This window comes from Acromyrmex echinatior, chromosome 3 (genome assembly GCF_024713525.1).
Source record: "Acromyrmex echinatior isolate Ae372 chromosome 3, ASM2471352v2, whole genome shotgun sequence".
Taxonomy (NCBI): Eukaryota; Metazoa; Arthropoda; class Insecta; order Hymenoptera; family Formicidae; genus Acromyrmex; species Acromyrmex echinatior.
This window is the reverse complement of record NC_141854.1, coordinates 23,990,142-24,006,605: the sequence shown is the minus strand read 5'-3', so window position 1 is coordinate 24,006,605 and position 16,464 is coordinate 23,990,142. Positions and strand designations below refer to the sequence as shown.

Genomic DNA, 16,464 nt, shown 5'->3' with positions numbered 1-16,464 from the left:
AGATTTCTTTTCTTCGAGACATTTAACTTTTCATAAAATGCGAGAAAATTGTTAGTGCCTAATACTTTTGCACATAGCTCTATATCCCTAAAATTGAAATCTATTCTACGCAATAATTGACTTTAAAAATATTATAAAATTATTCAATTTATTAAATTTATGCTTATTTTAAATATTGTTCCTTCGAAATACTTCATACGCATTGGACCTAGTTTATTTCTTAGTTCCAACATAGTCGAATATGATTTCACACAAATCTATAGAGGGATAAACATTTAAAATTGATTTTATTTTATTGTTTTTCATTTACAATTATTATTATAATACAATTATTATTCCCATTGCAATCAGGTATGCGAAATTATAATCTCATCTCTTTCCTTTTTCTGTTACGAGATTCTCTGAACATTTGCATTAATAGGATGTACGGTGACTCTGCCATTAAATACAATGCATATGCACAGAAATAACTAATCACCACGCATCCTATAATTATAGCGCCCTGAAAATTGTGACCATAAGTATATTTAATTTGTCGAAGTTGGAGTTTTCATCGTTTGTGTACTTACTAAGGATTGGAATTCATAATGAATAGATGTTTCTCTCTGCAAATAAATCGAATGTATGATAAAAGGATTTATAAGATAAGCACAGTATGTAAGTCTGCTAAGAGGAATCCAGATTTTGCATGATAATAGCTTCTTAACAATATCTGTAATAAAGCGTTTGAATAAATTTTTAGTTCTAAATTATAACGTTGCATGGTTATGATTTATTAATATGTAATTATCTATTACAAAAATGCTTATTAAGCCTTGCATTCATCGGCGCTAAAAATCACTCTCGAAATTTAAATTGTCGTTTTATAAATTAGTTATCTCAAATGTAATATGTCATAGCTTCGCATTACGTTTGAAATAACTAATTTATCAGACAACAATTTAAAAAGAATGTACCACAAGGAAAATTGTGAACCGACTGCAATTATGTGGATAGAGATACTTGTGTACATAATGATTACTGCAAAAGTCAGGGTCGATTTATTGAGCAAGTTCATACGTTAAAGGATTTTTGTTAGATGTTATTCCAAATGAAGATTGCAGTGGAAAATAAGATCTATTACCATTTACAATTTATGTAACATACATATGTAACGTCAATTTTTAATTTTAATGATCTCGTTCAATATTTTCTTAATTCTTCCAAAGAGAACACGAATTTACCAACATTTAATATTTATGATGATCAAGTTATTCTGAAATTATCTAATATATGTAACCGATTTATATTGCGACCGGAGGCGTGACGAGCCACTGAGCAGGTACGCTCCAGAGTAGAGCGTAAAATTTGGAGGGGAGCAAAATTTTAACAGCCAGTGCTACTCTTGTAAATACAAAGCTCTATCTTAATTGGTAAGGTAAAATTTTTAAATGAATTAACAGTGACTTTCTGGAAATCTTTTCAAATTTAGCAATAGCGTTACAGGTTTTATTAATTGCTTCAATGTCTGTGGCAACTACAAAGGCATCTTTTTTAAAATTGAAAATAATAAAGTATTATCTGAAAAATGACGCGAAACGTGGTCATGCGATTTAGCTATGATATCAATTGAAAAATAATTGGCGAGTTTAGCAGTTTTGATTATATAATCAGTTTTGATTGCGTAACTATTGAAATTACGTAAACATACTAATAACGTAATCAGAATATTTTCAAAAACCAAGCCAGAAAAAATAATAGTATAGTAGTATAATATAGTTCGTTGCATTAATATAGTTCGTTGCGTCACAATATTAATACAAAAAAAAATGAAATTTATTGTATTCGTATCCCTATGTTATGCAAATTAATGGAAATTCCTTTTTTTTTTTAATTATTAGTTAATTGTCGTTAGTAGTAGATCAGAGACTCAGTTGGTGATTCAGAGACTCAGATAACCGTGTGATAGGAAAAGCAAATTCCAGCGTAGGACATCAAAAGTGGTCGTAACGCATCCGATTGCAACTCTTTTATATTTATTTTTATTGTTACTTTCAATTAGCTTAATCATTATGTTTTACACCAAGGATCTGATGAAGAAGTTGACACATTTGTATGATTTAATGTTTATATCAACTGATAAATATTAAATATAGATTAACAATTAGCACTTAACATGTTTTGCCTCGTAGCCTTTCCTTTCTAGTAATCTTTATTTTTAAAAGTTCTTAAGTCAGAATATTCTGCTTATTCTTTATCTATTTAATACTGTTATTAAATCAACTAACCTCCATGCTCAGTAAAACACATTATTACAATCCCTGCTATGCCTATGGCCCAAACTGATCTACTTAGTGCAACATAGGTAGCAGCAGACAGAACGGATATTTGTTTTTTGTAAAGGCCAAATGCCACCAAAATATTGCAAGCAGCACTAAAAATCCAACATAAAATTATAATATTCTGAAAATTATATATTTTATTTAAAATATTGTATATTGTTTATATATATTATATATAAAATATAAATATATTAGGTGTACAATTTTGTTTCCGCCGTTTTCCTATAGATGGCTTTAGCGTAAGTGGTGGTCGAAATAAGTAGATCATAGCCGTCATACAACAAACTTAGGCATCTGTCAACATAACTCCATAGAAACATTAGTCGATTTGTGTTTGCATCATAAAGTTATTCTCGATTGAAAATGTCAGTTTACGAGCCAAATTCTCGTCATTTGCGGGAGATTTTAATTTTCTGCTTCAATATGAAGAAATCTGCGGCTGAGGCTCATCTAATGTTCTCATATACTTATGGTAAGGCCGCTATTAGTAAAAGAACGTGTCGTGAGTGGTTTTAACACTTCAAGAACGGTGATTTTGACGTCGAAGACCAGCATAGTGGTGGAAGAGAGGTTTTCGAAGATGCAGAATTGGAGGCATTGCTTGATCAAGACTCGTGTCAAAATCAAGAAGAATTAGCACGATCATTGGGACTCAACAAGCCATTTTAAAACGCCTCAAAGTCATGAATGATTCAGAAGCAAGGAAATTGGGTGCCGTACGAGTTGAAGCCGAGAGATGTTGAACGGCGTTTGTTGGTTTGTGAACAGCTCCTTGAAAGGCAAAGACGGAAAGGATTTCTGAATCGCATTGACTGGGGATGAAAAATGGTTTCCTTACGATAACCTCAAGCGCAGAAAATCATGGGGAGTCCGGCCATGTTTTCACGTCGACAGCCAAACCGAATATTGACGGCTCCAAGGTCATGCTCTATATTTGGTAGGACCAGCTCGACGTAGTGTATTATGAGTTGTTAAATCCGACTGAAACAATCACAGGCAATCAGTATTGAACGCAATTGATACGTTTGAGCCGAACATTGAAAGATAAATGGCCGGAATACAACGAGAGACACGATAAAGTAATTTTGCAGCATGACAATGCTCGACCCCATGTTGCGAAAGCGGTCAAGACATACTTTGAAACGTTGAAATGGGAAGTCCTACCCCACCGTATTCTCCAGACGTTTCTCCCTCTAACTATCACTTGTTTCGATCAATGGCACACGGCTTGGCTGACCAGCACTTCTGGTCTTATGAAGAAGTAAAAATTTGAATCGATTCGTGAATCGCCTCAAAAGATGATCAGTTTTTTCGACGTGCGATTCGTACGCTGCCCGAAAGATGGGAGAGTGGCCAGCGATGGACAATACTTTGAATCATAATCAGTGTAACCAGTATAACCAGTTTTTTACAATAAATCCTCGAATTTCGGAAAAAACACTGGAAGCAAAGTTGTACACCTAATGCACATATACTCTGATATATATATATGTACATATATATATATATATATATATATATATATATATATATACACACATATATATACAATACACCACGCTCGCGCACGCGTGGGTGTGTTTGTATGTGTATAACTGCAAATATAATTTAAACTTAGTTACGTTTAAAATTTTTGTAAAATCTGATATTAGTCCATTTATAGACATAGATACTTGAAATCCGTGATCTGCATAATTAGAAATAACTATCATCTGAATTTTATTAATCAGTAGCTTACATACTCTGTAACTCTAACAATTGGTTGCATCAAATTCTCTTATGTAAAAATAAATATTGTATACTTTACCTTTTTCAAGATTATTTTTTTGTTAAATCTTCTTATAATGTAACCTGTAATCATTCCAATAATATATGGACCAATTCGAATCCATGGAGGGAAGTAGAAGACATCTTTAAGTCTGTACTGTTCATCCAAACTGTAATAATAAAAAAAGTATTTATTTACTAAATTAGTTTTACAATTAATAAGATGCTCTGTAACTTACGTCGGAACATATTCATAAATGTATGAGATGTAACCGCTTAAGATAACTGAGGCTATCAAAATTGTACTTAGTATGACAACAGCCACGTAAAAATATCTGAAATTTATAGTTTTTATTTATTCAGATGCATGTTTTGAAAATATGTATTTTTCCACGATCAATCAACGATCGTTTAACTTACACAGTTGACAGAATTAAAAGTGCCAGACCGATTATATAGAATTGCATATCGTTGGATAGATACCAACTCCAGGACAAGCACTACAAGGAAATTTCATATAACTTTGAATAGGAAGTTTCTCTTACATGAGTGTGTGATACCAAAATGATATTATAATTAAAGCTGTATTCCAAAATTTACTGTCAGTACTAAAAATCTATAATTTACGTAACGTGCACTATAGATTTTCAGTCCTGGCAAAAAACTTTGGAACATAGCCTAAATTGGCGTTTGTACCATCGTTTTATAACCAAACAGATTATGTATGTACAAGACATTTCTCCACCAGTATTTTGCGCAAGTTTCGTGTGGTCTCTCCTCAACGTAGAATTGCGAATTCTTGTCGTACCAAGCTGAGCTCAATTGCGCTAATCCTATCATCATTATATAAGCCGGTGTCAATCTTAAAAGAAATATCAACATTTAGAAACTATAGAGAAAGCTATTATTATTTGGCTCATTATTAAATTGTATTTGTAAATATATTTTCTGTTATTTGATACTGTCATGCTTACAGCGTCGTCTTTGTTTATGTTCGCGTAAATTTAAGATAATATTAGATACCGAATATATCTCTTCATTATGTTGACAAAGTATTTGTTTATCTTGTCTTTAATCGGATTAATTTGTTCCTTGTCTATTTTATTCTTTAAATACGTGTAAGCCAATAAAAATCCGCTTAAAAAGAAATAAGTGTCAACCGATACTGTTCCGTTGCTGAACATTTGAATTGAGAGACTTTCGGAGATTCTCAATGCCTGTATTTTATTATCTACATAAATGAAACAACATTTATTATACATGGAAAGTGACTCATTAGCAGATGTACATAATCTCAGTTCTGCAATTTTTGTGTCAGTACACTTACCTAAATATTCCAGCGAGAAAAATATGCTATGAAATATTATCAACCAAACCATGGTTAAAAATCTTATACCGTGAACGACGGTTATTTCTTCGGTACCCAATTTTGTGTTAAATATCATCTTCGTACTTGTATAAACGGAGAAACACATTAATACATTCCCGATTCTACTTTTCTCACGTGAAGACGACAAATCAGTCATTTGCATCTCGACCGCGTTTTCTACATCTAAATCACAATTCGGAATGTGTATTAAAAATTGCGAATGATGTTTGCCGGCATATACATAAAAACTATTAACAAGCAAATGTTTAGAAAAAAAGATATTACACCATAGGAATAAATAATATTGTACGAGAGAAAAAATATCTTCTTTGTATTTCGGAATTTTATTAAAATAATTTCCAATTTAGTAAAACTGTTTAGTGTGTAAAACGTGAGCATAATTTTTTTTTTGTAGGAGGAATATAATAAAAGCAGTATTACGAATACTCCGAAAAAGCTTAAAAAATTTTATGATTAAACATATACTTACTAACAGTTTTATTCATTGCCTTTAAATATTTTTGATATATAAATATATCATATATGGTACCGCTTATCATCAAAGCAAAGGTAAGCACTAAACCAACACTGAAATGATAAAATTAATATTTGCAGATATCTCTTCCATCGCTTTCTTAAACTCTCGGAAGAGACATAAAAATTTAATTAAAATAAAATTATATTATTATTTTATTGGTAAAATTAATTTTTTTTGTCTTTATGTTTTTCGACATACCATATGAAAGGTATTGCACCATTTAACAACCATTGGTGATTATCCTTTAAGTTTTTTATCTGGATCAGATTGAAGTCCACGAAATAGAGATCATTGATTAAAAGAATTCTATCTCGAAATATTCCTTCTAGAATGAAACTTATATTATTCGTGGAACAGGATGCGGGCAAACAGAGGCCGAGCGTAATCAGATCCTAAAATATATATGAAATTTTTTATATACAATGTATATAAAAAGTACCTGAAAGAAACTCCTGAATACCTGAAGAATATAAGTTTTATAAAAAAAAATATTTCAGGTAAAAGTTATAAAATTTAGAAAGATTTAGAAGATTTATTTATAGTAAAAATAAAAATAAAAGTAACAACTTTCAAAGACTACGGCCTTGACAAATGTTAAGATCATGAATAACATTAAAAAGATGCCTCGGCTAATGGCTTAGGACTCTCGTACGGAATACAACAGGGTTCAAATCTGGGCCGAGGTAATATTTTTCACAATAAATTTATTAATATTTTCAACATATTAACTTCTTTATATTATGATGCTTAATAGTAACATCAAATTATTAAATTGCGTATCAATTTAATTCGCGATTACTAAAGTAGTTTTAATTGCGTTTATAGTCCTGAATTTAATACATTTTTTCTTATATAAATAAGGTTTATTAGATTTATTTAGATCGTAATATAGAAAGGTGCGTGAAATGTTCGATTTAGGATTGCCTGACATATAATGTAAAAAAATTGGACTTGAAATCAAAATTTAAAATCTATAATAAGGAACCGTTGATTAAAAATGTGGTATTCTCTAGACAGTCTAATAATAATCGCAAAAAGAAAGAACTTACTTCATCAAACATATTGATGTGATACTGAAGAGTACTGTTGTGTCTGATGTAAGCAACGAAATAATTCAGTTGGAAAGGTGGAAACTCATCCTGCGGATCGCGGTATCGTGTGTTATTTAACATGTATTGTCTTGCGAACTCGATGGGAGTCTTGTTCATTATATCGAGGCATTGACTACGACTGCCCAGCCAAAAATTATTTCCATAAAGGAAACCTGATTTGAGTTCGCCACTAGAATCCAATGCTGGAAGACAAAAATACACATCTTTTGGGGAACTTTGAAGAAAATGGCCGAAATACAAGAGAGCACGAAAAAGGGGATTTTCCCGCATGAAAATGCTCGCCCCCATGTTGCGAAAGGGGTCAAGACTACTTGAACTTTGAAATGGGAATCCTCCCCCACCGTATTCCCCAAACGTTTCTCCCTCTAACTATCACTTTTTCTTTAAAGGGCACACGGCTTGGCTGACCAGCACTTTTCTTATAAGAAGAAAAAATTGAACGTTTCGGATCGCCTCAAAAGATATCAGTTTTTTCGACGTGGATTCGTACGCTCCCCGAAGATGGGAGAGGGCCCCACCAGGTGGAAAATTTCTTTGAATCAAACCATGTAACAGTAAACCGTTTTTTAAAATTTAACCCTAAATTTCGGAAAAAAAACGGAAGCAAATTTGAAACCCCAAATGAAATACTCTGATTATTTAATATTAAAGTCATATATAATAAAAAATTAAAAATTACACATAAACCCCAAAAAAGCGCGGACGCGTGGTGTTTTTGATGTTGCTGCAAATATTTTTAAACTTATTACTTTAAAATTTTTGAAAAACTGAATAGTCCTTTTATGCAAATCTTAAATTCACTGATAATTAAATAACTTTTTTTCATTAAATTTTATTAATCGGTAGCTTACATACTGAAACCAAAAATTTGGGGTTGCAAAAAATTCTTTATGTAAAAAAAAATTTTGTATACTTTCTTTTCAAATTTTTTTTTGTTAAATCTTCTTAAAATTTAAACCGTAATCTTTCCAAAAAATGGACCAATTCGAATCCAGGGAGGGAAAAGGCACTTTAAGTCGTACTGTTTCCCAAAAGGGAATAATAAAAAAATTTTATTTACAAATTATTTTAAATTTAAATAAAATCTTTTAAAAAATTAGTCGGAACAATAAAAATGTATAATGTAACCGTTAAAAAAAATGAGGTTCAAATTTTACTTGTAAAAAAAGCCCCGAAAAAATCTGAAATTTTAGTTTTTTTTTTTCAGATCATTTTTTAAAAATGTATTTTCCCGATCAATAAAAGATCTTTTTCTTCACAGTTGAAAAATTAAAAGGCCCCCCCATTTTTTTTAAACATATCGTGGTAATACCAACTGGCAAGCAAAAAGGGGAAATTTATATAACTTGAATGGGAAAGTTTTTTCCCCCTATGTGTTCCCAAAATTTTATATTTTTAATTTTAAAACTGTTTCCCAAAAATTTCTGCAGTAAAAAAAAATTTTTTTACTAAAGACTATAGTTTGGCTGGAAAAATTTTGGAAATACCTAAATTGGCGTTTTTACCTCGTTTTTTAACCAAAAAGATTATGTATGAAAGACTTTTTTTCCAAAGTATTTTGGAATTTTCCCGGGGCTCTTTTTAAAGTAAAATTTTCAAAAATTTTTGTCGTCCCCAACTGAGCTAAAATTGGGGCTAACCCTATCATCAATATAAGCCGGGGGCAATCTTAAAAAAAATTCAAATTTAAAAATATAGGAAAGCATTTTTTTTGGCCATTATTAAATTGATTGTAAATATTTTTCGGTTTTTGATATTCAGCTACGGTCTTTCTTTTTTTGGGGCGCGTAAATTTAAAATTTAAATGATACCGAATATATCTTCATTAGGTTACAAAGTTTGTTTTGTCTTTAAGGTTTAAAATTTTTCCTTTCATTTTTTTCTTTAAAACGTGTAACCCCCCAAAAAACCGCTTAAAAAGAATAATGTCAACCATCTGTTCCTTGGAATTTTAATGGGGAATTCGGGAAAATTCAATTTTGATTTATTTCTACAAAATGAAAAAAACATTTTAACTGGAAAAGAAAAAAGCAGTTCAAATTTTATTCTGCAATTTTTTGTCAGTAACTTTTCCCAAAATCACAGGGAAAAAATTTGGGGATAATTTTATCCCAACAAACCTGGGAAAAAAACTTTACCGGAAAGACGGGTTTTTTTTGGTACCCAATTTTTTTAAAATTCTTCGTAGGTAAAACGGGAAAAAAACTAACTTCCCATTCACTTTTCTCACGTGAAGACGAAAAACATTTTGCATCTCGACCGCGGTTTTTTAAACTAAAAAACAATTTTGGGAATTGTATTAAAAAAATTCGAAAGATGTTTTTCCCCTATACTAAAATATTAACAAACAAAATTTAAAAAAAAAAATTTCCCATAGGGAATTTTAAAAATATTTTACGAAAAAAAAATTCTTTTGTATTTTTGGGAAATTTTTAAAAAAATTTTTCCAAAATTTGTAAAAAAGTTTGTGGTAAAACGTTGGGGCCTAATTTTTTTTTTTTGGGGGAATAATTTTTGGTATTTCGAAAACCCCCCCCCCCCAAAAAAAATAAAAATTTTTTTAAAAACAAAATTACTAAAAGTTTTTTCCCCTTCCTTTAAATATTTTTAAAAAAATATATTTTATTTAACCCCCCTTTTTATCAAGCAAAAGGAACACCAAAAACCAAAAAAAAAATAAAAATTAATATTTTTCAAATCTCTTTTTTTCGCTTTCTTAAATCCGGGGAAAAAAACTAAAAAATTTTTAAATTAAAAAAAAAATTTTTATTTTTTTAAAATTGGGAAAAAAAAATTTTTTTTTCTTTTTTTTTCGAAACCATATGAAAGGGGTTTTTTCCCCTTTAACCCCAACCTTTTGGGTTATTTCCCCCTTTTAATTTTTTTGGTCAGGTTTGGGGGCCACGAAAAAGAATCATTGATTAAAAAAATTTATGAAAAATTCCTTTAAAAGAAATTTATTATTCGGGGAAAGATGCGGGGGGAAAGAGGCGGGGTATCAACCTAAAATTTGAAATTTTTATTACCAATTAAAAAAAAAGTCCCCAAAGAAAAAAAAACCTGAAGAATAAATTTTTTAAAAAAAAAAATTTGGTAAAATTAAAATTTAAAAAATTTGAAAATTTTTTTTTTGTAAAAAAAAATAAAAATAACACTTTTAAGACTCGGCCTTTTCAAAAGTTAAGATCAGAAAAAAATTAAAAAAAAGCCCGGCTAATGGTAGGCCTCGTACGGGGAAAAAGGGGGTTAAAAAATGGGCCCGGGGGTTTTTTCCAATAAATTTTAATATTTTTAAATATTAAAAATTTTTTTATTAATGCTAAAGGAAAAATCCAAAAAATTTTAAATTCGTATCAATTTAATTGCGATTACTAAAAAGTTTTTGCGTTTATACCGAATTTTTAAACCTTTTTTTTTATATAAAAGTTTATTAAAAATTTTTTTAGACGTAAAAAAGAAAGGGGGGGGAAATGTTTGTTTAGGAAAATTCCCCATATAAGTAAAAAATTTTGGGCTTGAAATAAAAATTTAAAATTTTTAAAAGGAAACCTTGTTTAAAAAAAGGGGGTTTTCTCTAGACGTCAAAATTAACGCAAAAAAAAACTTCTTATCAAAAAATTTATTGTTTGAAATACTGTTTTTTTTGATGTAAGCAAAAAAAAAATTTATTGGGAAAAGGGGGAAAAAATTCCGCGGTCGCGGTTTTTGTGTTTTTTAACAGTTTCTTGGAAAAATTTTTTTGGAAAAATTTTTTTATTATCGAGGCTTTTTTTACTAGGGGTGCCCACCAAAAATTTTTTCCAAAAGGGGAAACCTTTGGGTTTTTGCCCCAAACCAAATGGGGGGAAAAAAAAAACCCAAAATTGTTTTTTTTTAAAAAGTAACAACGTTTAGAAATTTTATGTTTTTTTTTCTTGCTACTTAACAAAAAAACTTTTAAAAATTTTTAAAAAACGGGTCACTATTAATTATAAAAAAAAAGGTTTTAAGCGTATTGGGGCCCCCGGAGTGGACCAACCGGGTTGGTTTTAAGAATTGTTATCAAAAAAAATTTAAATTTTTTATTGTTTTGTTTTCTATGTATTATATTTTTTACCTTTCCCCCACGATTCTTTATTCGAAATTTGGAAGTCTTTTTGTACTTATAATATTTTAAAAATGAAAAAATTTGAAAAAAATGATGAAATTTGTATGGCAATCTTTTAAATTTTTAAACTTTTTTTTTTTTTTTAAAAAAACTTTTCAAAAATTTTTTACGTTATTTTTTTTTTGTTTCACTTCTAATTTTTTTTTTCTTTAAATGTAATTTTTTTAAAAAAAAAAAATTTTTGAAAACAATGGAAATTTTGTTTTGATAAATTAAGTTTTTAAAAATTTTTTTTAACGTTTTTTACATATTTTGAAAAAAAAAAAATTTTTTTGGGGTTTTTTAAACGGAATTCAAAACATTTAAAAAGGGGGGCCCTTTTGATTTTACTTTTCCCCAAGTTTTTCTATTAAAATACACGGTTGGGGCAACAAAAAAGCATTTTTTTGGGGCCTATGCTATACATGGGGATCGGCCCCACGCAAATTTGGGCCAAAACAATTTTGGGAACGGGGGAAAATTAAAAAAATACTTCAAGGGATATTTGGGTATACATTTTCCAAAAACACTTATTAAATTCATAATTCCCCGGGGAAAAACTCTTCAAAAACGAAAAAAATATCCAAAAACAAACAAACACTCTAAAGGTTTTTAAATTAAAATTTTTGGAAAATTTTTTAGACTACAAAGTTTTCAAAAAATAAAACCTATGGACAAAAATTTTTCCAAAACGGAGTCCGGGAAAGTAAATGGGCGTTCAGGGGTTTTTGGGGTTGGATTCTGAAACTTTTGATTTATTTTTTTTTTAAACAAAGGAAAAAAAACAACAAACGTTGTTTTCGGAGTTTAGTTTTCTAATGGGTACAATAAAAAATCAACGAAGTTTTAAAGCGAGTTTTTCTTGATTGAACCCCTTTTTTTTGATTTTGCAAAATTCTTTTCGTCCGTTTTACAAAAAATTTCGGTTAAGACGAATTTTTCTTCTTTTTAAACCCCCCCGATCCTTTTTCGACGCGTTTTTGGAAACCTAATTTTTTTGCACATGTTGCCCCAACAAAAGACTAGCTCTCGAAAAAAGGGGTAGGGGGGAAAAGGGGAAAAAAAATGTTGTCGTTAGAACGGGGAAATTGGGGAAAAAAGCGAATAAAAGGGGGAAAAGGAGATATACGAAATAAAAGACTAAAAAACTTTAATCCAAAAATAAATCACTTTTTTTTCCCCCTAAACAAAAATTGGGTTAAATTATTCGATTATGAAGTGATCAAATTTTAGAAAACAATAGGAGGGGGTGTAAAAATTTTTTGCCCCCTTTTTTTAAAAATTCTTTTAAGGAATCAGAATTAGTTTTCGCCGGTAAAAAGGGGCCCTTTTCCCAAGAGTAATAAATTTAAAAAACATTGTTTAAAACTTTTTGGGGCAAACGTTGTGTAAGTTTTATTTTAGAAAATTTTTATTTTATAATGCAATTTAAATTTTAAAAAGACGACGACGGGGGGCCCAAGGGGTAGTTTATTAAAAAAAGGGATTTAAAGTGCAAAATTTTCCCCCCGACTTTTTGTCCGGCGGAGCCCCCCCCTTTTCGTGCCTGCACATTCAACATAAAATCTTGAAAAAAGCAAAAAATAAAAAATTTTTTCCCCAAAAAAAAAACCAATAAATTTTGATTTTTAATTCCCAAAATTTTTTGTAAAAGAAAGAATAAAAGGGAACCGATACTGACACAGCTTTTAAAGCGAAACCCCCCTTTTTTTTCAAAAACAAACTGTTCTTTTTTTAGTAAAAATGGGGGACTTTGAACCCCAAAAAATAAATCTTTTTGCAAAAATTAAAGGGGGAAAAAATAAATTGTTATTTTGATTTTTCATATCAAAAAAAATTAAAAAAATTTTACAAATACAAAAAAAAATTTTTCGTTTTTTTTAAATTTTGAAAAAATAATACAAAAAAAAAATAAAAAAAAAAAAACAATTTCAATCCATCAGTCATTTTCAATGAAAATTTCAAAAATAAATATCTTCTAAAAATTAAAAATAAATTTTTTTTAAAAATCTTACAATTCTTAAAAAAACATAAAATTTTTCTTTCTTTGTAATACCTGCGGGGTCTTTTTTTAAAAAATTTTAAAATATAAGAAAATTTGGGAAAAAACCCCAAAAAAAAAAGAAAAAAAATAAATTAATCACAAAAAAAAATAAATAAATAACCTTAGTAAATCTTTTTAAAGAATAAAACAACGGAAAAAAAAAAAATGTGGTCCATTTGGGGCAATAAAAAAATCTTTTTAAAAGGTTTATTAAAAAAATTCCAAAGGAACGACACGACTACACGATGTCAAAAAAGAAATTCAAGCAAAAAAATTATCGGGAGGGGGAAAAAAAAAAGGGGGGAAAAAGGAAAAAAGTTAAAAGGAGAAAGAGAAAGTTAAATGAAAAAAACCCAAAAATCCGGCCCAAAGCTTTTTTTTGGAATTTTGTCCTTTTTTTAAACCAAAATTTTTCCCTTCCCTTGTTTTTTCCCAAACATTTAAAAATACAATTTTTTATTGTATGAAAGCTCAACAATTTTTTTTTAAAAATCCACTTAAATTTTAATCCATTTTTTAAGTTTTAAAATTTTTTTCCTTCCAAAACTTTAAAATTTTGGAAAAAAAATTTTTAAATTTTTAAATTTAAATAAAAAAAGGAAAATTTGGTCCAAAAAAAGGGTTTTTTTTTAAAAAATTTTTTTTGGTTTTTTATTTTTTTTGTTGGCCCCAAAAAAAAAAAAAAACCCTTTTTTTTTTTTGGCTCAAAATTCCTTTTTTACAAAAGGGGGAAAAAAAAAAAACCCCACGGGATCGGGGTTTTTTTAAAAATTTCAAAAAAATTTTTTCAAAGGCCAATTCCCAAAAAAGGCAAAAAAAAAATTTTTTTTCAAAACGGGGTTTTTTAAAAAAAAAAGGGGAAACCCAAAACAATTAAACAAAAAAAGGGGCCAAAAAGGGGGGGAGTCCCAAAATCTGCTTTATTTTTTTTTAAAAAAAAAAAACCCGAATATACGAAGGTATAAAATCGTCCAAAGGGAATTTTAGTTTCTTTACTCCCCCTTTTAACCACACTATCAGATGCCAAAAATTAGGGGGTTAGTAAAAAAGGGGAACACAAAAAAACGAAAAAAAAATTTTTAATTCCCCCTAAAAATTTTTGTTTATTACAAAACAAAACCGTTTTTTTGAAATGAATCTCTTATAGGGGAACTGAAAAAATTTTGAAAAAAAAGAAAAATTTTTAGGGGATTTAAAAATGAGACAATAAACTCAAGGTAGGTTTTTTTTTGGGTTTTTTCCTCAAAAAACCTAAGCTGTTTTAAAAAATTAATTTTTTTTACTTTTTGAAACCTTTTTTTTCTTTTTTAACCTTTTTTTTAATCAGACCTTTTTTTTATTTTAATTTTTAAATTTTTTTTCAATTAAATTTTTTTTTAATTTTAATGGAGTATTTTTTAAATCGTATTTTTTAATTATAATTTCCAAAAACAGTTTAATATTTTTTTTTAATTTTTTATACGATTTTAAAAATTTTTAAAAATTTGTACAGCGTAAATTCCACCCGTCTTAAAACAAATCATGACTAAATTAATCTTTATAAAGTTTTTTTGGGTTTTAAAGGGGGTTTTTGGGGGTGAAAAAAATAGTGCATATAGAAAAAAATTTTTTAAAAAACGCGTTTTTTTGCATTTTTTTAGAAAACGTAAAATTTCTGAAAAAAACCCCCCCCAAAAGGACTAATGAAATCATTTAAAAATTAAAAAATTAAAAAATGGGGAACGATTTTTCAAAAAATCGTTTTTCTTTAAAATTTGTAATTTAAAAAGTCCATGATATTTGTTTTCTCCTTTTCATTTTAATTTTTTAAAATTTTGGCCTTAAAAAAAATTAATGGTAAAATTTTTTAATATCATGGTTTTTCAAATTTTTTAAAAAAAACCGTATGTTTGGGGCAAATTGGGTTTTGTGTTTTAATTTCATGATTTCATAATATAACGTTGTGATTTGATTTTTTTTAATAGAGGAGTGAATATGCACATAATTCAATGAAAATGTTTTATAATGAAGTGAAAAGATTCTAGAATATCTTATATACATTCACTTGTAGGTACTTTATTTAGATAATTCATAAAAAAGAAAAAAAATAGATATACGTAGTATTACTGCATCAGTTTTGAACCCCATTTTATTCAGACTCATTTTTGCTTATGAAAAAATTAATTATTGCAAAATTGTAAAGAATATTATAAAAATTGCTTATACTGTCAAAAAACATTGATGGCTTAATATCAAACTTCAATATATTTTATGTACTGAGGAAGATTCAATACTCGAAACGTCTGTACCATATTTTTAATATATGCATTGAATTACATGAAGAACTGATGTTGGCATTTACATTGCCATTTCCTCTTACATCTACGTATATATTCTGTAAAACATATTATAAAAAATTTGAAAGTGATTGGATAGCATAAAAAACATCAGTTCAGAAATTTAACAGTGGCTCACCAGAAAAAGCAATTTTGCAATTGTTGTAAAATTCTGTAATATGATAGATTTTATTCTTTAGTTTCTCACTGAATTTAAATATATTGATTACAACCAATGTGTGAAAAGATGAACGAAATATACTCAAAAATTTCTCTAAAATTAATAAAATAAGTAATAACTGTAAGTCCATACAGCACTGGTTATTGAAAAATTAAAATTTTCAGAAATGTTTCAACCTTTCACATGTCAGGTGCAACAATTTTGAAAGGATTCTGCAATATGTCACATGAAATATTTTAACATACCTCAATACGATTCTCGATCAATTTTTGGCTCGTATAAGATCGAGCACGTAGCTTCATTCTTAGTTATATAATGTACGAAAAAAAAGATAGAATGAAATTTACAGCACATAGCCTAAAACGGATGGACCTCACGTCGACGAGCGTTATGCGATCCTATAAGCGTCGAGAGATATCGCATTTGGACTATGCCAGGGGTGATGAGGTGAGAAGAGTAGCAGAAGGCGGAGCCGAGTAAAAAATTGGCCGAGAAGTGCAAATCGTAAATAAAAATCAAAAAGACAGCACCTTTTCCAAGAGGATTCCCTGTATGGTAATTGGCCCCGGAATAGGTAATTACATAAAGTCGATAACCATAAATATCTCGATAACTATTCAACCAATTCCCTCTCTTTTTTTTTGTCTGAAAGCTTATAAAATTCTCTAGTATTTGATCTATAATTTTTTGA

At 28.9% G+C, this 16,464-nt stretch overlaps 1 protein-coding gene across 1 annotated transcript; it reads right to left on the bottom strand.

Moving 5' to 3' along the window:
- Window positions 1-270: 270 nt before the first annotated feature.
- Window positions 271-7,302, bottom strand: LOC105143391 (nose resistant to fluoxetine protein 6). Its single transcript, XM_087404117.1, is given in 13 exon segments — window positions 271-373; window positions 376-502; window positions 570-712; window positions 2,268-2,442; window positions 4,129-4,258; window positions 4,328-4,423; window positions 4,509-4,588; window positions 4,785-4,950; window positions 5,112-5,319; window positions 5,416-5,640; window positions 5,948-6,045; window positions 6,194-6,387; window positions 7,045-7,302. Coding segments are annotated over 13 exon segments (1,827 nt in total). The 5' UTR covers window positions 7,204-7,302; the 3' UTR covers window positions 271-347.
- Between the last annotated feature and the right edge of the window lie 9,162 nt (window positions 7,303-16,464).